The sequence below is a fragment of the Dipodomys spectabilis genome, unplaced genomic scaffold (assembly GCF_019054845.1).
Source record: "Dipodomys spectabilis isolate Male_0828 unplaced genomic scaffold, ASM1905484v1 ptg000125l, whole genome shotgun sequence".
In the NCBI taxonomy this organism is placed as follows: domain Eukaryota; kingdom Metazoa; phylum Chordata; class Mammalia; order Rodentia; family Heteromyidae; genus Dipodomys; species Dipodomys spectabilis.
Genome location: NW_024870802.1, coordinates 589,728 through 610,861, shown reverse-complemented (window position 1 = coordinate 610,861; position 21,134 = coordinate 589,728). Strand labels below are relative to the sequence as shown.

At 51.2% G+C, this 21,134-nt stretch overlaps 1 protein-coding gene across 4 annotated transcripts in view; it reads right to left on the bottom strand.

Annotated features, from left to right (window-relative positions):
• Window positions 1–846: 846 nt before the first annotated feature.
• The window catches only part of Hspa12a (heat shock protein family A (Hsp70) member 12A), a 137,139-nt gene continuing 116,851 nt past the window's right edge, over window positions 847–21,134 (bottom strand). For 3 of the 4 annotated variants that reach the window (XM_042689121.1, XM_042689120.1, XM_042689122.1), the window contains 9 exons: window positions 20,352–20,538; window positions 19,220–19,324; window positions 15,772–15,888; window positions 8,827–8,998; window positions 5,423–5,509; window positions 4,792–4,896; window positions 3,841–4,099; window positions 2,471–2,574; window positions 847–1,737 (listed from right to left, as the gene is read on the bottom strand). In XM_042689121.1, coding sequence (XP_042545055.1) covers window positions 1,100–1,737; window positions 2,471–2,574; window positions 3,841–4,099; window positions 4,792–4,896; window positions 5,423–5,509; window positions 8,827–8,998; window positions 15,772–15,888; window positions 19,220–19,324; window positions 20,352–20,538 — 1,774 coding nt within the window. In that variant the 3' untranslated portion in view covers window positions 847–1,099. The remainder of the gene's footprint in view (window positions 1,738–2,470; window positions 2,575–3,840; window positions 4,100–4,791; window positions 4,897–5,422; window positions 5,510–8,826; window positions 8,999–15,771; window positions 15,889–19,219; window positions 19,325–20,351; window positions 20,539–21,134) is intronic. The other variant, XM_042689123.1, reaches the window with a different exon arrangement.

Here is a 21,134-nt window from a genome sequence, read left to right as displayed (position 1 = left end):
ATAAAGTCTTGTGAACTTTCCTGCCTGAGCTGGCTTTGAACCACAGTCCTCAGCTCTCTCTCCTGAGTAGTGAGGATTACAGGTGTGAGCCATCAGTGCCTGGCCCTACAGTTCCATTTCTGAGGTTTCCATTACCAGGCTCCAAAAAAGTACCGTATCATATTTTTGAAAAAGACTGACCATATTTTGAATTTTATTGCAGTGTTTTCATCACTGGTCTGTTTGATCATTAGTTATTGTTGTTCATCTCTTACTGTGCCTAATTTATAAACGGAACTTTTCCACGGCTATGTGAATATAGGAAAACGCTTCCTAGTTTGAGGCACCCACTGGTGATCTTGGAAGGGAGCCCCCACAGGTGAAAAAGGAGTATTGCAAGCCAGAAATTCCTGGACATCCATTTTCACCAAAGCAAGATTTTTATCTGCTGAAAAGCTGTCTGCTCTCTTACTCTCCCAGATTCTAGCCAAGGCTGCTGTTATTCTCCAGCAAACCTAGGAATTTAAAGAAACTAAAATAATGCCCAGTGTAGGCAATCTTCTTCCACCAGCTAAATAAACAAAAACCAAAAACCACTCCAAATCCCCACTGAATTGCCACTTTAACCCCACTGCGATTGTGAAAAGAAATTCACTGCAGATGGGTGATATTTTATGTTGTCTGCCATCCTAAAGGTTAAAAGTCCTCGGCTGAAGCTTTCTTCCTGCTCAATAGATCTCATTTCAAATCTAGGAAAATGGCAATAGGGTATCTTCAATTCTACACTACAGGGATCTGTTCAAAGCCAAGCAGACCAATGCTGGGAAGCGTACTGATTCCATCTCCTCAGGTGACTTTCTCTTTTTGCCACTTTGGTACCCACGAAAAACAGCTGCTTTTCTAGGATCCTTGCATTTCCTAGTCCCTGATCTAGATCTTAATTTCTGTCAGTTTTTCTGACTCCAATGCTTATTTCTCACCCTGGTTGGTCTCATCTTTCTTGCTGAAATTCAGGTGGGCAATGATGAGAAGGGTCAAGGTCGGGTCAAGGGCAGCCGAGGTTGAGGTCAGTGGATGCGGATGAGTCGGGTCCAAGGGGACAGGGGGCAGGGGGGGATGCTTAGTAATTTAAGAAGTCAATGCCCACTTTGACACTCTTGGACGTGGCTATATCAACGGCTGTGGCCTTGATCTCGGTGTCCCCGAACTGCATGAGGGTCTGGATTTCCCTCCGGGCCGGCACCGCCGTGCCGCTGGTCCCCGTGAGATCCAGGCGGAGCGTGCCGCACTTCTTCACCCCGGGGTCGGTGATGAAGCTCACGTCGTCCTGCTCCGAGCTGTAGATGTTGATGACGATGACCAGCTGCGAGGGCTTGGCTGGGGTGTAGCTCCGCTTGACCAGCTCCCCCAGGGCCACGGACTGATCGGCAGAGATGAACTTGTCGAAGACGTCGGTGCACCAGCGGGTGCCGTCCTTCACCAGCAGCTTCTCGGCCGGGTGCTTGCCCTCCACGTAGCGGTTCAGCACGCCCACCCCGTAGGTGAGCGGGGACCGGCGCACCTTGATGACAGCGGGGTCCAGGCCGAAGAGGACGGCGCCCTTGAGGATGGTCAGGCCCACGTCCTGAGGGATGATGATCCGGCACTTGTCGCCGAAGGCAGACTGCACCGCCTGCTGCAGCAGCGGGGCCTCGGCGAAGCCCCCCACCAGGAAGAGGAACTTGACGGTGGACACCTCGGGCTTCTGAAACAGGTCCTCTGAGAAAGGGAAGAGGGAGGGAGGAGGTGGGGTCACCAAGAGCCGGCAAGGAGAAGGCAGCTGGGCTGTCTCGGGCGGGTGTGATGGACTACATCACTCGGCCAGCTGGACGGCTGGCAAGCCTAAGTCCACTGACCCCGAATTCTCGCTGAGCTCAACCTGTGGAGAGGTTTGCGGACCAGAGCCCGCTGCTGCCAGCAAGGGCATTTTAACAGAGGGGCGGATCAGTGCACAGCAAGGAAGAAGATTCTTATAGGGCTCTTCACCCATGGTTCTGTGGGGTACATCGAGCTAAAGATCTCCTCCTGCTACCAGGGCCTCTGAGCCGCAGGTGAGGCGTGGGGTGAGGATGAGGAGTTTGGACAAACGGTTCTTGATGAAGGCCAAGACCGTGGGATAGCAGCATTTCCAGACTCTCGCTGGCTTACGTGCCAGCTCCTTCAGCAGGGTGAGGAGTTCTCATCTGTCCTGTCACTCTAGAGTTTCCAGCTCTCCGGCTTTGAAGGCTAACAGTCAGCTCGGGGAGGACAGGGTCTCAGCTGCTTTTCAATATCGGAGAAGCAGCATCTGGAGCCTGGGCCCAGCAACCTCCCTCAGACACGCCCACACCCTACCTAGCCCCTCCCAGCGCCGGCCTGTGGCTGATGGGCTGGGGATGCTGGGCCCCCTTCTTATGGCTCTGTCCCTCCGCCCCCCACCTCCATAAGTGACCAGGCACTGGCCGATACTTACGGAGGTGTTCAATGATACTGTCGATGGTTGGCTTAAAAAGGGCATTCATGGCGTCTGGACTCATCCTCAGCATGCCCTGGGAGGACCACTTCACAAAGTCCACACTGGAAATGTGGCACAGAGAGGAGCAAGCAATGAGTGAGGGCACAGCGCCCCGGCTCCTGGCATAGACAGCGCATGGGTCACAGCAAGGGGCGTGAGCAACGGCACCCTCAGAACAAATCCCTCACGCTGCCAAGACCTGGAGCCTCGGAAGCTCGAGAGCTAACCGCTTCTGCTTGAGACACAGACTCTTGCACGTCCCTTAGCTTTTTACTATACTGACCTTCCCCCAAGCGCAATGAAGGCCAAAGCCTAGTGAAAGACACAAGGAGGTAATGGAAGGACCTCTCTGGCTTTGGGAGGACTACCGGCAGCAGTCGATGTATGCATAGGAAAGGCCTGTATTTGCTGTAGTGCTGCCTTAGCTATGAACTGTATGCTCAGATGCATCTTCTAAGCCCTGCACAGTGTCACATCATGGGATAAGCCTACTCCTAAGGGAAGGCCTCGTGGTCTCTATCAAAGACCTAGTGGTGGTGCAGAGCAGAGAGAACCATGGATTCGTGGTGTGGCTGGGCGCCAGTCTGACCCCACCCCTGAGTAACTGCAGCTTCTGAGCCCGTCGCTTTCCACTTTCTCCAAGGCCAAAGCTGGTTTTCTCATCCTGCACCTGTCTCATCTCCCTCACAAGGGAAGGTTTCAAGGTTAAACAATGTCACGGTCATGTCTGGGAAAACATTTAGGCAAGTTTGGGGTACCAAACACATGTCAGTTTGTTTGGAGACAGGGTCTCTCTGTACCCCAGCTGGCCTTGAGCTAGACATCTTCCTCCTCCTGCCTCCTCACCGCTGGGATTACAGGCACCTGCCACCCTGCCTGGCTCAACAAACAGCTTTAAAGTCATAAAAAAAATCTATGATTTTTGTCTACTGGGTTTTAAATTGGGCTTTGAAATATCTTTTCAACAAACGGAGTGATGAACACAGGCTGGCAGACAAGTCAGATTCTCATGGAAGTCACTGAGCATTTAGTGAACACGCACTGTGGGGCTGGGACTGCAGCAGTGGCCAGAACCATTCCCAATGACTGTGCTAAGCACGTCACACAAGTGAGTTCATCGCATGCCCACAACTACTCTTTGAAGCTAAGTGGGATTATTACTCCCATTTTTCCAGATGGGGAAAAAAAGAGAAAGAAAACTGAAATGCTCGCCCAAGTTGAGTCACTCGCCAAGATCCCACAGCTAGTGGGTAGGATTGGCACTCAGAGCCCACAGCCACTTCCCTCCCGCCTGGGACTCAGAGCACACGCAGGCAAGGCTAGCTTACTTGCTCTTCCTCAAGGCGTGTTCCACGCTATGGCCGCGGAACTTCTTGTAGTAGTCGATGAAGGAGAAGGGCAGGGTGATGTTCAGTGGGTTCGTTCGGTCTGGGGCGGCTGCTCTTTTCCGAGATTCAAACGCTATCATCAAGTCCACCCAGGCTGCAGGACGTTTGATCTTGAATTGTTCGATGAAATCTTCACCAAATATTTTACACAGAAGCTTTTCAAATTCATAATCTACTCCCAAGGATCCATAGGGTCCACCTGAATGGAGAAAGAAACAGGAGCCCACGATGAAAACACACACACACACACACACACACACACACACACACACGCACGCACGCACACACACACATGCACACACGCATGCACGCACACCCCAGAAACTGAATCTGAATTGTGATAATCAAGCCTTCCCAGTGCAGTAGCTTCCAACCATGTCCTTGAACAACTTTCAAAAACAAACTCCCTTACAGGCACTGTCATGCTAGCTACTCAGGAGGATGAGATGTGAGGATTATGGTTCAAAGCCGACCTAGGCAAGAAAGTTCATGAGACTCTAATTTCCAATTAATCACCATAAAGGTGGAAGTGGAGCTGTGGCTCAAGTGGTAAAGCACTAGCCTTGAGCACAAAAGCTCAGGGACAGCAGCCCAGATCCTGAGTTCAAGCCCGAGGACTGGCGTGTGTACACACACACACACACACACACACACACACACACACACACACACACACACACACACACACACACACACCCCGTTCCTTGATGCCAAAACTCAATGAGTTCAACTACACTTTTTTCTTTCCAATTTCAAACAGGTGTGAGTGTCCCCACTGCTATGGTCCACATCCTGGTGACATGGAGAAGAACAACACTGAAAGGCTGACATAAAAGTGTATGGGAAGGAGACCTTGTGAGGGATGGGAAAAGCAGCTGTGTACTGGCTCACCTGTTGCTTTATACAATTCCTTCAGGTGGCCCTCTGGTAAGCGGATCTGATGGACTGTCAGATCTACAGTGCCTCCACCACTGTCCACAACGACATACTTGTCACCTAGTGGAAAAACAGCCATCCTTTAGAGAGAACACTTGTCAACCCAATCTCAGAGATGCTGGTGGAAAACAACTGGTGTACCTAGCTAAGTGCATTAACCCACGCATTTGCACAGTGGTTTTGCTAATTAGAAGCACAGCAGGTTATTCATGACTTTAGAGAACGCAATCACATCAGCCCAGGAAGGCCAGCTAAATATAGATGATAAAGAACCCAGAGGAGCGAGTCGTGAAGACCAAAAGCACACACCTGGCATACCCCGCTACCTGCTGTCGAAGGCAAAACTTCTCCAGGATGGGGAAGCCTCAGCCCCTACCTGTCTTTGGAAGCGTTTATGTGGTTTTACAGCAGGCAAAACTGTAGCTCCCCAAGGGGCTCTGCCACTAGTGTTGAACATTTTTATCAAAGCACAAACAAAAGGAATGATTGGGAATACAGTAAGGAGGGAGGGGGAAGTGCCTAGGAGCACACATACATTAAAAATAATCCAACAAGGGCAAAGAGCATTCAAGTTCAAGGACGCTACCTTCCTCCAGCTCGGACCAGATTTCTCCTATGACATTCTCCACCAAAAAAGTCCGGCTCTGCCGATTACGCCGTATGTGTTCCTTCGCTAGTGGCCGACAGAAAGAAAATGATGATGGGTAAGAAAGCATGAAAAGGCAGACAGTCATCAGTAGTCAGTGGAGACAAGTATGAGCAGGTGCAGGAATGGAAGGTCTATTGACACTTGACCGAAATGATGACGAGACGAAACATTAGCAATTGCAAAGCCAGCTCTGCCCAGGAAAAGCAGCTCCTTCTGACAGCCTTCATCCATTCATCTGCTCCATCGCGCTCGCCTGTACCCAGCAGTAAAGCCCACCCAGAGGAGATTCTGACCTCTGCTGACACCATTCTATGGGTTAATGACAAAGGGCCAATTGCCTGGCTTTGCTGCTCCAAGTAGCGTGCCAATCAGGGCACTCAGTGAAAACAATCTCTGGTCAAGGAATATAAGGGATGTAGGTTATGTTTCCCTGACCTAGATCCTAGATAAATGCATAGATTGGGTAGCCATTTCTTGACTCTCTTCAAGCCGATGTGCTCTGCAGCCACAAGGTGGCGCGTCAACCAAAGATGGCATCGGGACCTGGCAAAGCCCTGAACTGCGAAGCTCAGTTAGAAATCCTGGGGTCAACCTCTGCGGGCGTCCACCACCTCTGCGGTGGGTTGGTCCAGCGCACAAGTGATCATCTTTATGTTCAGATGAGGGAACCAGGTCAGAGAGGTTAAAGGACTTGCTGTTCCTACAACTCTTGTGTTACAGCCCAAAATATCCTCTCAGCCCACACAGCCTCATGTCTTTGAGATTTAACTATCTGTAGGAAAAACCAGGATAAAGGGATGGCTAGGGATGGGCAAGGTGCTTTGGAAAATACCCAGGAAGCAACAGAGCATAGACAAGATAGCCTCAAGCCGATCCTTTAACCCCGCCGGGACTCAGGCTTCCTCTTTCTTAGGGAGTATTACTAGTTGGTCTAAATTTCTCATGGGCAGAGGAGGGACTGGTTCCGAACGTATTCTGGTTCTCTAATGCAGAACAGATGCACACAGTAGGTGATGATGAAGGCAAAGCACCTACTGTAAGACGCGATGGTCAGGTTCTACGACTGAGTCCGGGCAGATGGAGCCCGTGGCGACCTGTGCCATCCATCTCCTCCCCCTCCCCCACCACTGTGGTTTGGATTTTGTTCTTCCGGTCTCCAAGCGAGTGCTTTCGAATGGTCCAGGAAACGGATGGTTATCCAATAAAGCACTCTTCACCCCTGCCTCTTTCTGCAAGAAGCACAGTGAAGCACGGTTTACGAAACGACTTCCCTGGGCCTCAGGAAGTCTGGGCAGTGCTAAGTTCTTCAGTGCTGGGGTAGAGTGGAGAGGGAGGCACCCCGAGAGGGCGCCTCACACTTCCTCCCCTGCTCCCCTCGCTGGCTCTAAATGAATGCGAGGAACAGACCTCATTAGCGAGGATCTGATTTTCCAAACTATTGCCATGGCCCACAAAATGGCATTCATAAAAAACAGCCAGGCGAGGCTAATATGTTCTGAGCTCCCAACATATCGTCTCATTCTTTAGGCAGATTAAGCCCAAGATTATAAACAAATGTATCCTTTTATTGATGCCATTAAATCCTTGAGGAGTCAAGTAATGCCCTCAGCAAAGCCCATTTGCCAGCTGCCCCCCCTCCCACGGGCACCCACCAGGCTCTGATCACTTAGCAGCCTACAAGCAGGTCCAGAAGCACCTGGCTAAACGCCACCCAGGCTCCTCACCTCATAATTTTCCATACCTGCCTGCAAAGGCATTATGACCAAAGTTTTATGGATTCCCCAAACCAAATAAAACCCTCTAAGCACACACAACAGCAGATCCCACAAACCACATGCATGCACGCGCGCACGCACGCACACACACACACACACACACACACACACACACAGTAGCATGAGGAGAGAAGCGCTAAGTCAAAGGAAAAGAAACCCCAAGCTGAGCTCTCAGGGAAGGCTGTCATTCAAAGCCAGATTTCCCCCTAAGCCAGAAGGGCCATACACTTCCCAAAACAAGGCAGCTGACTCTGACATGAATCTACATATATGAGCAACTGAGAACTTATATGTAAAAATAAGGCCATCCTTCTTCCCAGTGAGATAATAAGCGGGTTTAAATACATGGACTGTCCTGAGTACTTGAAACACGAATGCATTTGATTTTATTGGCAGTAGGGCTGGCCTTAGCATCCTGTGGGGATGCTAGAAAGGGATCCATCCATCTCTCAGCTTTAAAGCAAAGCTACCTTCCTTCCTTCTCAAGTAATTGGATCGCTAACATAGTCCGGGATAGGTGACCGCAAAGCTCTATGTACAGCCCGGTGACTGAGGTTTACAGACTCCTAATTCCAGGGATTAAAATGTAAAGAGGTAGCCTCTGGGGAGTCACTCTGTGGAGCAATGCAATGGGTGGTCTGCAGAAGACCCCAGTACATGGCGGGAAGGAATGTGCATTTCTTCTGGGCAGGTTTGGGTGGGCTTTGAAGAGTAGAAATTCAAGCTTATGGTGTAGGCTATGAGGAAAACGGGCTTGGCTTGTTGGGGACAATCCTTACTGATGTCTTCATTCCCGTCTCCATGGGCCTGGCACCTTCCAGGGCAGCCTGGAGTGGGTGTAGGTGACGGACACATGTCTGCTCTGAAGGCCCCCATCTGACAGCACAGCAGAGCTCAGAGTGGACCCAGCACACCCCACTAGCACCTACACTCCCGGTGGTGCACTGACCCTGATCTTAGCCCATCTGAAACCCCTGGAAGCCTAGATAGACCCAAAGAATATGGACACTGAGGAAAGCCATCCTGGGGACCAAGACTGTGGCCATCTTGCATGTAGGTAACCATGGAGGAGAAAAAGCTCCTTCAAATGCCCACTCTGGACCTCCACAAGGGGGCGCTACTTCCTACAACCAAGTACACATCGCAGCTACATTAGGACCTTAATGAGCTCATCACACACGAGGCAGCCCAATGAGTCAGCGGCAAATCAACAGTCTTAATGGAGGAATTAATAACAGGCAAATTACATGAGAGTAAGAATCAGTTAATCAGCAAGAAAGATTAAGAGCCTAGTAAAAGGCAAGGCCAAGGACTGCTCTCAGGTTCCCCCCTCAGATTCTTGAGGACAAACAAGTCCCCCTCCAGATACTTGGTGGATGGTGAACAGGGGTGACTGATGCTTGCTTTGTCGGGGTCCTTAGAGGTACCAGGTAGGGAGGTATACATAGAGGAGTTTAAGCCCCTGTGTAAGTATCCAGCACTAAGTATCTTTTGCATCATCCCAAATAGAAGAACATTCAGGGCTCAGGAGGGGCAGAGAGGGAGGGAGAGAGAGAGCAGAGGTACCCTGTGTAAACCCCGCTCCTACTGTGTCACTGCCGCGGTACCCATTGACCACCGCCTTGCTGCTGAGCTCGATCATCTGGTGCAGCCGCAGCTTCCGGCAGTAGATGGAAGCCGCCTCGGGCTCCAAGGCAATGATGAGCTGCTCCGAGTTCTCCGGGGAGGCCAGGCCCGCCTGCAAGAGAGAAGCAGAGGCTAGGACCCAGGGCAGGCCCAACCACAGGACGCCAGGCCTCATGCCGACACTCCCAAGAAAGGACGCTCACTCTGCTTGCTTGGGACATGGCCTCCACAGGCCTCTTCAGAGCTCATAAAAAGGGGTGACTGGGTTCTGCATCCCCAAACACCTCAGTGTGTCCATAAAAATAGGTCTGCATCCCCAAGAAATGCCAGGCTCTCTAGCCATGAAACCTCTTGCACTTGAGGCTTGCTTGGCCCAGAATGAAGACGGACCAGGGCGGAGATGACAGGGATACATGGGCGATGGGCTCCACACTCAAGTGGTAGAGGGATGACGTTGTGGAGGTCCCCGCACTTGGAAACACAACAGGGGATGGAAGGAAGGTGATCTGTTTCCGGTTATAATAGGCCTCACAGTCTGACTGAGGTAGAACAGGCCCTAGGGCTGGTAGACCCCAATTTGGCCGGCCTGTGACTTTGCTGTATGGACATCCTACCGGAAGTCCTCAGCATGCCGGGAGGGGCTCTGCCACCTGCCTGCTGGGGACAGCGTGAGCAGTGGCTCCCGGAGGAAGCCCTTCCTGACTCTCAGAGTTCTTTCTTAGAGTGTGGATAGGCGATCGGCAGGTTTCTTATTCAAAGCCCCCATTTCTGTAATAGTGTGAATTATACATATAATACATGCTTAGAACAGATAATACAGAAGCATTTTAACATTTCTTACAACACTGGAGTTTTGAGCTCAGGGCTTCACCCTTGCTAGGCAGGCACTCGGTGTCCAAGCCACGCTTCCAGCACTGATGTGCACTGGGTATTGTTGAGAGAGTCTTACTTCCTGCCCAAGCATCTACCTGGTTCATGATCCACCTATTTTTTGGCTTCCCATTGTAGCTAGGATGACAGGTATGCATCACCGTGCCCAGCAAAATAAATCATGTTAATGACAGAAGAATTCAGCCCCCAAGTTCCCATCTACAGTCTTTTATCTGCAAACATTTGGGAACTTGGCTGACAGAAGGCAGAAATGCTTCTCTGTGGCATGTGACCTGTTCCAGTCCAGGCTTAAAGGAAAGCTAATCCAGGAGGCCCCAGAGCCACCCTTGTGAGCATGCTCAGAGAGAGGAGCCCTGACCCATGTCCAGGTCCCTGCTCACCTCCCCCCAGCCTGATCAGGATAGAAAATAACACATATTGTTCCTGTCTCCACTGTGTGTCTTCTCTGTTGTCAGTGTCCAGGGAACTGTCATACCCACACCCCTGCCCATGCTCTACACCAGATGCTTGAGGTTTAGTAGACAAAACAAAACAAAACTCTTACCAGTAAACAAAAGCCTTCTTACAAGCCTGTGGCTATGGGCAGAGGCACTCAGGTGGTTTCACTGGTGAGCAAGGGAGGCAGGGCGTCCTTGGGTTAGAATATTAGGAATGCACAGACCTCTGGAGCTTTGTACCCAAAGATGCAAGGTCCCGGTTTGCCCAGGACAGAGGGATTCTGACACAGGAGACTCAGTGCTAAACATCAGTCTTGAGTGGCAGTGCCAGCACTTGGTGGCATCTTGAGCCCCACAGAGCAGGCTCTGCAACTCCCTTGGTAATTCTACTCTGATTAACTTGAGCTATATTCGAGGTGCCTGGGCCTGGCACTGTGACAAAACTCCCATGTGTCGCTCATACTCCCTTCTCCATTGACTTAAAGGTGATATTGCTCCACCAACACGGTAGCATCTACACTCATCATCGGCCTGCTCCAAGGATCCAAGAAGCTGTGTCTGCCCTTAGACAATATCGGCCATGACTCAGGCAAGAGCGGTTTCCCTCTGCTCCCTGTTCAAGCAATGAAAAGTCCCTCGGCCCCAGCCTCCCTTTCTTCCATGGGTCCTACCAGACATACTGTGTGTAAGACAACTGCAAGTTAAGATGTCCGGGAAAAGCAGATGGGGTCACACACCAGGAATGCCAACAGGAGTGGAAAGAGCTCTGAATCGCAGCTCTTAGAAGGTGTACAAGGAAGAAATCCGCAGCAGAGAACAGAACGGCTCCCCATCCTTGAAGATGGCTCATGCAACTAAGCAGTCCATCCGAGCTTCATAATACCCCAGGACCTCCTGGGGGAATAGACCCCCAATGGCAGCTTCCCCAGAGAAGGACACAAAGGCATAGCTCTGCAGTGCTCTCTTCCAAAACTGAGACTAGACACTGAGCTGGGAGAGATGGGGCCCTGGGTGGAGCCCAGGGATTCTGCATGAAGGAAGAAAGCAGCTCCGAGACACTTTACAGACCTTCGGTCCCATGGGGGGTGTCAGCCTACCTGGTAGGATTTGCCACAGCCGTCCCCGGATGCCAACAAGAGCCAAGGCCAGGCCTGTGGCCGAGCAGACAGGAGGGAGAAAGAGCTGCCCACAAGCTCCTCGTTCCTCTACCCTCCCTGGACCTGAGATTCTGAGCAGGTGCTCTGACTTAGATGGGAAATCAAATCAAGGAGCACAGGCATGAAAACCCTTGTGTAATAGGACACGGCAGATGGTCTTCCCTGCTCCAAAGCTCCTGCCTCCTGCCACTGAGAAGCAACGCCCAGGCCACCTGAGTGTGCCCCAAACAGCACACGCAGTACCCCACAGGAGGGCGTCTTTCATCGGTCCCTCCCCAGCTGGGCTAACTTCAGCTCCACAGAGGTAGGGGCTCCCCAATGCACCTGGGAGAAGCTCCAGGAGGGGACTGGAGGTGAAGAGAACCCCACTGCGGAGGCAAAGCAGCAGCAAGATGAGGGAGGTGTTGGGAAGTGTTTGGGAAACCCCTTTTGTTGGACCCAGTTTCTTTCGTGTTCCCCAGTAAGACTAAGAGGCCAAATAGAGGAGCACTGGGGGCAGGGGGCGAGGCGGGCAGGGGAGAAGGGCAGCTCGCTCTGCGCAAACCATCTCCCCAGGAGGATCCGGAGCCACTCGCGGCCTTCAAGGACAGGAGAAAAGGGGGAAGGAATCAACCAGACCCCCAACATCCTGGACACCTTCATCTCTGATGGGGTCTCCCTGCCTGGACTGTAAGCTTCATTCTGCTCAGGCACTTGAGCGGAAATAGAACATTCTGTCTGTGAGCTCTGCCTTTGGAGCTGGAACCTTAGTTACTGATGTGTGCTCTCCCTCCGCTGGGGCCCCTGTCAGGCCCTTCACCTCTATCAGATGACCCTGGCTCTGCCCTTCATCCTGCACTGTTCTGCCCTCTGTCTCTGCTGAGCCGAACAGAAGCATGCCACAGAGGAATCTGAGGATTCTCCAAATAGAAAATGTCGGAAGCAAGAGCCCGCTATTCCACTTGACTCCCCAGGAATCTGGGGCAGCAGGAGCAGCCTTGGGGCTGCTTTTAGAGCTGTTCCCGTGACTCACTCAGAAGAAACAGGCTCCCCAGCTCTTCCTTGGCTTTCCGATCTGCCAGGAAAACCTGCCAATGGGATTGCGTCCACGACTGAGAAAAATGGCCACATCAGGTAAGCGCTCTGCTAATCTGTCATCAAGTTCAGAAGGGCCCCGGCTGCACCAGGGCTGGAGTGCTGCACTTGTCTCTCCTGACAGGATTATTTTTTTTCATGGCAGCTTGTTCTGCCAGAGAAGCAAATACCAGCTGCCTTGCCTCCCGTTAGATGACATCATCATGCATATGGTAGCATCATTTATTTAGCAGGTTTCTGGAACCTACTAGAGTTACACATTTTAGGCAAAATGCCTTCAGGAAAAAAAAAAAACTAGACTATTTCCCGCCCAAGTTTCCCCCCATTTCAGATTCACCACACACTCTCCTCTGCTTCCATTTCTTCCCAAAGGCTTCAGAAGCGGATCAACTGTTCCCTCTGCTTCTGTCTTGTCCCTGGAGACTGGCAAAAGGTCTGTAGGCGTCCTGTATGACTCATTAGAGATGGAGATTCAACCCATTGCTGCAGGAAGCGCCGAGTCTAAGAGATGGATGATGGAGATGATGTGGGGACAGCTCTGTGGCCTTCATGGGAAGTGGTTTGAGCAGAGACCCCCAGCTCCAGAGCTGAAGATGCTGCATAGAGTGTGATCCCACATCTGCTCCAGACCTCGTGCCCTCCGGTGGGAGGGTGGCACTCAGCATCACATGACTGTGCCCTGGTGACAGTGTCCTCCAAGCCTAGGAGGGTCTCTGTGTGTGCCATGCACAGAGTGGGCATGCCCGGTTCTCCATTGTTCTGATGACACCCACATTCGGCCACATTCTCCGGGCTTCTTTGCAGGCCAGCTGGAGGCACGGTGGGTGTAGGGATTGGCATGCAGTGGCTAACTTGTAGAAGGAAGCACACGCCCACCCAGTAACCCAGTCCACAGAGATGGACACCTAGCATCCTCAGAAGCCAGGCTGAGGTTGATACTTTTTTTTTCCCCTTGGGTACTGTGTCAGCCAGGATTCTCCAGAGAAATGGAACTAGTAAGGAACACAGATACTAATAAATAGAACTGTTACAAGGATTTGGCTCACAATTTTGATGGCTGATAAGTTCCAACATTCTGCAGCTGGCAAGCTGGAGACCCAAGAGATCTTGTCCAAGGTCAGAGGTTCAAGTTCAAGACCCAGGAAGAGCCAATGTTTCAGTCTGAGTCAGAAGGTGTGGGGGGGGGGGGACGGACCAGTGTCTGAGCTCTGAGGCACAGGTGGGGGAAGCCCTTCTCACTCAGGGGAAAGCCCTTGACCCTACTGGAGTGTTCAGTTGATCGGAGGCAGCCCAGCCACAGGATGGAGGGCATCTGCTCTAGTCAGTCTAATCATTTGAAGGTTGCACTTATCCAAAACGCCCACGCAGGAATACCAACCACCATTTTTTAACTAGACATCTGAGCACCTTTTGGCCCAGTCAAGATGACCCACAAAATTATCCGTCAGAGGAACTGCTGTAATTTCCTAATTCTGTATTAACAATGGTGGTGGGTGGTGGTGGAGAGATGTAGCAAACTTCATTTCCTTTCTTCCTGGGACTCTTCCACAGGGTAAGCTAACGAGACTACAGAAAGATCTGCTAGGCAGTGATGCCTGCAGTGCATCTCTTGCAATTCAAAAATTATGAGTTACTTGATCATGAGCTAAAAAAACAGAGGAAAAAGTTACCTACTCTATGTATGGTATGTTCTTGAACTTCAGAAAGCAAATTCCCTACATTCCTTAACACTGTTCACGTGTAGGCCTGCCAGGAGCTGCCATCCTTTTCTGTCCGAAAGGCCACTTGTAGGCCACCAAGGCCAAGGCCACTGTCCCCTCCCCTGCCTGGCTTCCTTCACAGGTGCCCCAATGTGGGGTGCTCCTCCTGCCCCACCAGCTCAGAGACACAATCTCAGAAAGAGATGGGCCCAGGGTGCCTCCTGCTGACCCGCTGACCGGTCTTGGCACTTCTTTCTTCTTCAGGCTAAAAATAAAGCTTTGGGCCTTTTTTACAGGTCACACATCTGTGGCTGAAGTCTTCCCATGGGTTGAGAACTGTGAGTGGAAGCCACGAGCCTTACATCTCCTTCCCCAGGAAAGCCCAGAGCGCGGGCGGTGTCTTTTCAGAGGGCGGTGGCCCGACATCTCACCATGGGGCTGTCTCTGAAGGCTGACACTGCAGCAACAGCTCTGTCATGGTCAGGGCTTCTTTGGCCAACCAGACTACATTCCGTCTTCCTGTCTTCTTAAAGAAATTGCCTGTTTCTGTAGCTCCCTCCCTCTTCCTTCAATCCTAGGAAAACAAATCTATTTTTGGCAGCTCCATACCCAGAGCCAGATTCTCACGCTGCATGGATGGATGGAGGGGAGAGCAGAGGAGAAAGCTCAGGAAAGGGGGAGAGCGAGGGGAGGGATGCTCCCTGCCCTGGACCATGTGTGAGCTGAACTGTACATGCTGTTTGGGGAGAAAGCCCTGAGCACCGAAGGCAATGCATAACCCTGGGGCTCCCGTGACCACCCAGGCACACTCTGTGACTCTGTGTTGGTTCTGCAAAGGTGGGCATGAGGGTTCCTGAGACGTGTGATCGACAGGGCAAGGAGACATCTGGTTTGTTGGCGATGGGCCCCATCCAGGCCTGAGGCTAAAGACTCAAACACTGACTCCAAGGCACAGAGATTTGAAGCGGGCCCCAGGGGAGGGGCTGACGTCCCTCAGAGCCAGGTCTGCCTCCGGAGAATAGCAGGGCAACATGGCCAGCTGTTTTAAGTTCAGACCATCCTAGAAGCTTGTCCTGGTACAAGCTCCCTGCAGACTGTGAGCTGAAAGTCTTAAAGGTTTGTGGCACTGATGCTCTCAGGGATGGAGGGCCCTGTCTCAGAGGATGACAAATGCCCTGTTGACCGGCACACCATGCAGCCAGGCTGCAAGTGGCAACCCTCACCCCTCTCCAAGTGCCCTCATAGTCCCGTGTGGCTCCTACAGGAAAGCATGTAGGGGACCGTCCTAGGCTCTTCTTTTCCCGCTGCCGTTATTTTCCGCCTCCACACCAAGCTGACTGAAATGCCTGGTTCGTGGCCCAGAATTCCATCTTTATTCTTTTCTTCCTCAAATATCCTTTCTCAAATATACCCCACGCCTTTTCCTTAAGACTCTTAAGTTATATTTACCCACAGGAAAGGCCCATGCACCTCGGAGACTCAGCTGAGGATGCATAACCTGGAAATACACAAAGAAAACTGAGCCCAACCCTGCGGGCGGCAGCTGGCCCCAGGAGCCACGGCCTATTCCTTCCCACAGAGGCCTCCTCATGGCCTCCACCAGCGGCCTGTGCGCGCTGCCCTCACCTGGTAGGCAGCTTGTCTCATGAACTGCTTGGCCGGCTGTTTCCAGATGGCAGGAACCGTGATGACCCATCTGACATCTGAGTTCTCGAACTCCGAGCCCGCCTGGTCACTCAGCTCCTAACGCAAGGGGAAACAAGAGGCGGCAGGTGGAGGGGCGCTGCTGGTGTAAAGGACACATGCTTTCTGAAGACTCAGCAGGCAGGGAGTTTGAGCTCCTCCTGCTCCCCCAAATGTGGCCCCAGAGGAGAGAGGCAGGTAGAGAGACATCGCTGTGGCCACTTCCTAGTTAGGGGACTTTGGATAAATGACAATCTCCTGATCCTGTTTCCCTCTCTACAAAATGGGGACAATCCACCTGTGGATTGGAAAGGACTGTGGAGAGGACTGACAGCTTTGTGTACTGAGAGCTGCGAGGGCCAAGTTCTGTGAGCGCTGTATGGGCCTTCATGTCTGTTAGCCCATCCACGCATCTAGTTAGGCTGGGCATGGTGGCTCAGGCCTGTAATCCTAACTACTTGAGAGGTGAGACTGGGAAAATCATGGGACAGAGTTATTGTGGGTCTGACCCACCCTTCCACTGAATTAATGTCCTCTTTTGTCAATAAACTTTTTTTTTTCTTTTGTCTTTTTTTAAAAAAAAATCTGAAATTTGTAATTGTGGTAGAAATACAGGAATCAAAATGTACCATCTTGGGGCTGGGAAGGTGGCTCAGTGGTAGAGCACTTGCCTTGCATGCCTGAGGCCCTGGGTTCGATTCCTCAGCACCACATAAGCAAAAAGAAAAAAGCTGGAAGTGGCGCTGTGGCTCAGGTGGTAGAGCGCTAGCCTTGAGCTAAAGAGCTGAGGGACAGCACCCAGGCCCAGAGTTCAGGCCCCATGACCGGACCCCAAAAAAAAACAAAACAAAAACAAAAAAAATACCCCAAAAAACAAAATGTACCATCTTTACTATTTCTAAGTGTACAGTTTAGTAGTACCAAGCACGTCTGTAAAATACTTTTTAAAAAATACCCGCCTGTGGGCAATATAGGCAGACATTTTTTCTTTAAATCATTTTTGTTTTTGTTTTCTTGAAGGGGGGTTTTTAAAATGCACATGATGGAAGCCAGGTACTGGTGGCTCACGCCTGTAATCTTAACTATTCAGGAGGCTCAGATCTGAGGATCACAGTTCAAAGCTAGCCGAGGCCAGAAAATGAGACTCGTATCTCCAATTAAACAGAAAAAAATCAAGAAGTAGAGGTGTGGCTCAAGTACTAGAGTACCCAGCTTGAGCAGAAAAGCTAAGTGAGAGTTCTAAGGCTCTGAGTTCAAGGCCCAGTCACACACACACACACACACACACACACACACACACACAAGCAGGTGATAGAACTGACATGTCAGGAAAGACCCAAGCAGGCTTCCAGCTATCATGCAGGCTAATTTCAAGTCTAGAAGAAAGGCTTAGTGGTGGGCTTTCCAGCCCACCGAGGAGGGGGAAGAGGAAAAGGTTCCTGGGAGGGAAAGGCAGCCACGTTTAGAAGCGTGTGCCTCAGGCTCCTCCAAGAATGGCTGACAGCCTCATGCGTGTGACTTCTGTCACTCAATGTCATTGGTGGATATTCCGCTAGAGCCTATTCCAGTCACAGGAGCGCGTCCTCCCCGCAAGCCTGGCCAGGGCACGGGGAGGGCCGCACTGCTCCCACATGGCACTGCTCCCACGTGGCTCCGGCTCCCACCTCATCACCTTGGGCTTTGGCAAGGGAAGAGGCAGCCCATTCCCTAGAGCCCCTACGGCTGAGGAGACAAGTTCACAAATAGCGCTCCTGTCGACCTGCTGCTTCTGAAGTTCCCCATTCAGTCTGCTGAATGCTCAAAGCATAAGGGTTCTTAAATAATCGGATTCACACCCCTCACCCCAAATCTGTAGGAGGAGACCGAGTGAGCAGCCATATTCCACTTGAAATTCCTAGGTTTCTGGCATTGTGGATCAGTGTGGTCACAATTCTCTGTGAATGTGACTGTCTTATATCTATTTTCTGTTTATGACTAATACCACCAGCTGGGAACTTTATAAACAATAGAAGTTGATTTGGCTGGGAAGTCTAACACAAGCACTGGCACCTGCTCAGCTGAGGGTCTTCTTGATGTATCCTAACACAGCAGCAGACATCGCAGGTCAAGACAGTAAGTGTGCCAGCTGCAGTGTCCCTCCACTTTTCTTACAAAACCACTAATGCCACGATGGGGCCTCCAGGCCCATGATCTCTTCTCATCTAGCTACCTTCCAAAAGCCTCACCTCCAAATGCCATTAACATATACGTTAGGGACTAAGTCTCCAATACATGAACTTTGGAGGGACACAGTTAAACCACAGTGGTGATCCATGGGGGCTCAAACTGTCAGCTTCTCCCAAAGGCTGTGGTAGGCACTGGGAGGGAGGGAAAGGAAGACAGCGGAAGCGGGGGAGGGGGAGGGAGGAGAAAGAGGAGGAACACAACCCTAACAGCCATGATTTGTCAAGCATCTACTGTATACCAGCTCCTGTGAGGACACTTCATGGCCCATATTTCATTTAACATCAGGCCCTGTAAGGACACTTCATGGCCCATATTTCATTTAACATCCATTGAACCACAAAGTTTTTTTTTTTTTAAATACCATTATTCAGGTTAGAAAAGTCAATCTCAGAAATGGTGAGTAATTTGCCCAAGACAGCTGCTAAGTGGGCTTCCTGTCTGCCTTTTTTAACCTATGCTATAATTCACAAGTGACAGAATTCACCCTTTATGTGTATATAGCAGTAGGCTTTTGTCTGCTCCAAGGCCATGCAACCAACTCCACGATCTGATTTATTTAATCACTCACAGCTTTTTGAGGCCAGTCCTTACTCCTCCTATCCCCCACCCCACCCCTGACAACCACTAATCTGCTTTCTGTGGATTTGTCTGTTCTAGATATTTCCTACAAACAGAAAGGTGGCTTTTGGTATCCGGTGTCTTTTGTTTCACCTGAGTTTCGCATCCATATTGTAGTATGTATCTGTATTCCATTTCTTTTTCCATGGCTGAATAACACGGCTCTGTGAGGACATGCCACATTTCTGGTTACCTTTCTGTCTGCTGATGGGCATCTGAGTTGTTTCTCCTTTTCAGTTATTACAAATAATGCCATAAACGTTTTTGCACACGAATGTTTATGGGAGCGTGTTTTCATTTCTCTCTGTACCTCCCCTAGGAAAACTGTTGGGTCCTACAGTCTCTCTATTTATCTTTTAGAGGATCTGTCAAACTTTCCAAAGTAGTGGCGCCATCTTACCTTACTGCCAGCAGCATTGGGGACACATCTGACCCCAGCCCTGGCTTGTTCCCTGCAGGCTGCACCTCCTTTAGCCATGGGGTCCAGCACCCCTGGCCCGTCATCACACCAGTTGACTAGCTGACTGGCTCCAACCTGTGGTCCTACCTTCAGTGCCTGCTCCTTAAAGTACTGCAGGGCATAGGCAAAGATTTCCAGGGCTTTGACTTTCTTGCCATTGGCGGCCGTCAGGTCTGTATCCATGGTGAGGTCCTGGTGGGAAAGAGTAACAGTGAGATGACAGAAACCTGCCTTTGGCCCTGGGAGGCCTCAAACATCCTTGTGTTCCCCCAAGTTTGACAGGCATCCTACCACAGAAGAGGCCCAGCCGTCCCTCTAGGCCACCCCACCTTCACAGCTCCCCCATTCCCTCGCTCCCTCTCTTCCTCTGTCCTGGCTCTTCTGGCAGCAGAAGTTTCAGAGCAACAGAAGAGCACAGGAAGAGTGGACAGGCAGCAGGTACCACGCCATTGAGATTTACATACTACAGCCACACGTGAATATTCATGGTCAACCCATGACCAGTGGACACCTAGATCACACCAACTGTGTGCATGTGACACTAAGCAGAAGGAAGGCGGCTTTATTCCTGCTGAGTTGCCAACCAAACCACCAAAATAGAAGACCTCCTATTTTGAGGCCTGCCTTGTCCAATCCACTGGGAGCCCAGGATGGCTGCCTCCCTTCCAAGGCCAGAGGCCAAAGCAGCTGCACATGGTCCTGGAGCGGGGAGGGGAGAAGGGGCTGGGAACTTTGTACAGATGCTACCAGATGCTGTGCAGACAGAGGTCACTAAAAATGGTGAGAAAGGTCCCTGTGGGATGGAAGACAGACACAGAGTGGGAGAGCAATGGTGGAGGACGCTCATTAGGGCTGGAAAGAAAAAAGGGGGAATGGGTAGGACCCCCAGATGGAGACAAGCTAGAGAACGATGCTTTGTCCTCAGAGAAGGAAGGTTGGTGAGCGACTAACTGGCATGTCCTATCTGCACATGCTCCCTCCTCCCAGCCACCACCTCCCTCTCCTCCCCCCCCCCAAACTCCCCTAAGTTCTGGGCTCCCAGGCCCAGGAAGGTGGTTAAGTTCCAAGAAGCCACAGCTGGAAGTCAAAAAGTCCCTGTACTCTCACCAGCACAATCCTGATATTCAGCACGGAAGGCCATCAGGCTAGCTCTAAGCTGGAGGATTCTCACACCCCCGCCTCCCGCAATGTGGAGAACGGCCTGGCCAGGCCTGCTCACCCCCGTGGTGTGCAGCTTCATCTTGAATTTCTCCAGGTACAGCCACTGCTTGGCCTCGTTGGGGTCCAGGTCGTGGTAGAAGTCTCTGGCGGCATACCCGAAGCTGTGGAACTTCCTCTCGGGCGTCAGCAAGATGGTGGTTGGGGTCTTCTGGTTGGATACACCAGGGTCTCCTCCCTCCCATCGCCTGCCACCAAGGGAGGACAGAGGTTACCAGCCTCCTTTCAAAATTCCAGTTCAGGCACAGAGTTGCATAAACGTCTGTATGCATCATAGCTATCAGAGATGTGGGGGCTCTGAAACACCCCAGAGTTCAGCTGGCTAGCAGAAGCTAGAGACAGGACCTCGGTTAAAACGAAAAAGGAGCCAGGTATGGTGGTACATACTTGTAACCTTAGTTACTTGGGAGGTAAAAGGAAGAGGATCCAGAGTTTGAGACAGAGCTAGTGAGACACTATTCCAAAAACAAAAGCAAAAGGGCTGCAGGCATGACTCAAGTGGTAAAGAACTTGTCTACCCTGCAAGAGGACCTGGGTCTAATCTCCAGCCTCACAAGAGTTGGGAGAGGGAGGGGGAGAGAGAAAAGAGAGGAAGGATAGGAGAAGGAAAGGGAGGGGAAGAAGGAGGGGGAAGGGAGTGAGAAATGGAGGGATAGAGGGAAATTGGAAGGGGCAAGTGCCAGGTTCTTGCTCAGTAACAAAGTCCATGTTTATCCATATGCTGGTGACATAAGGATGAAAGATTGATGTCTCTGCCTTCACATAACTCTGTCTGCTGTGTAAT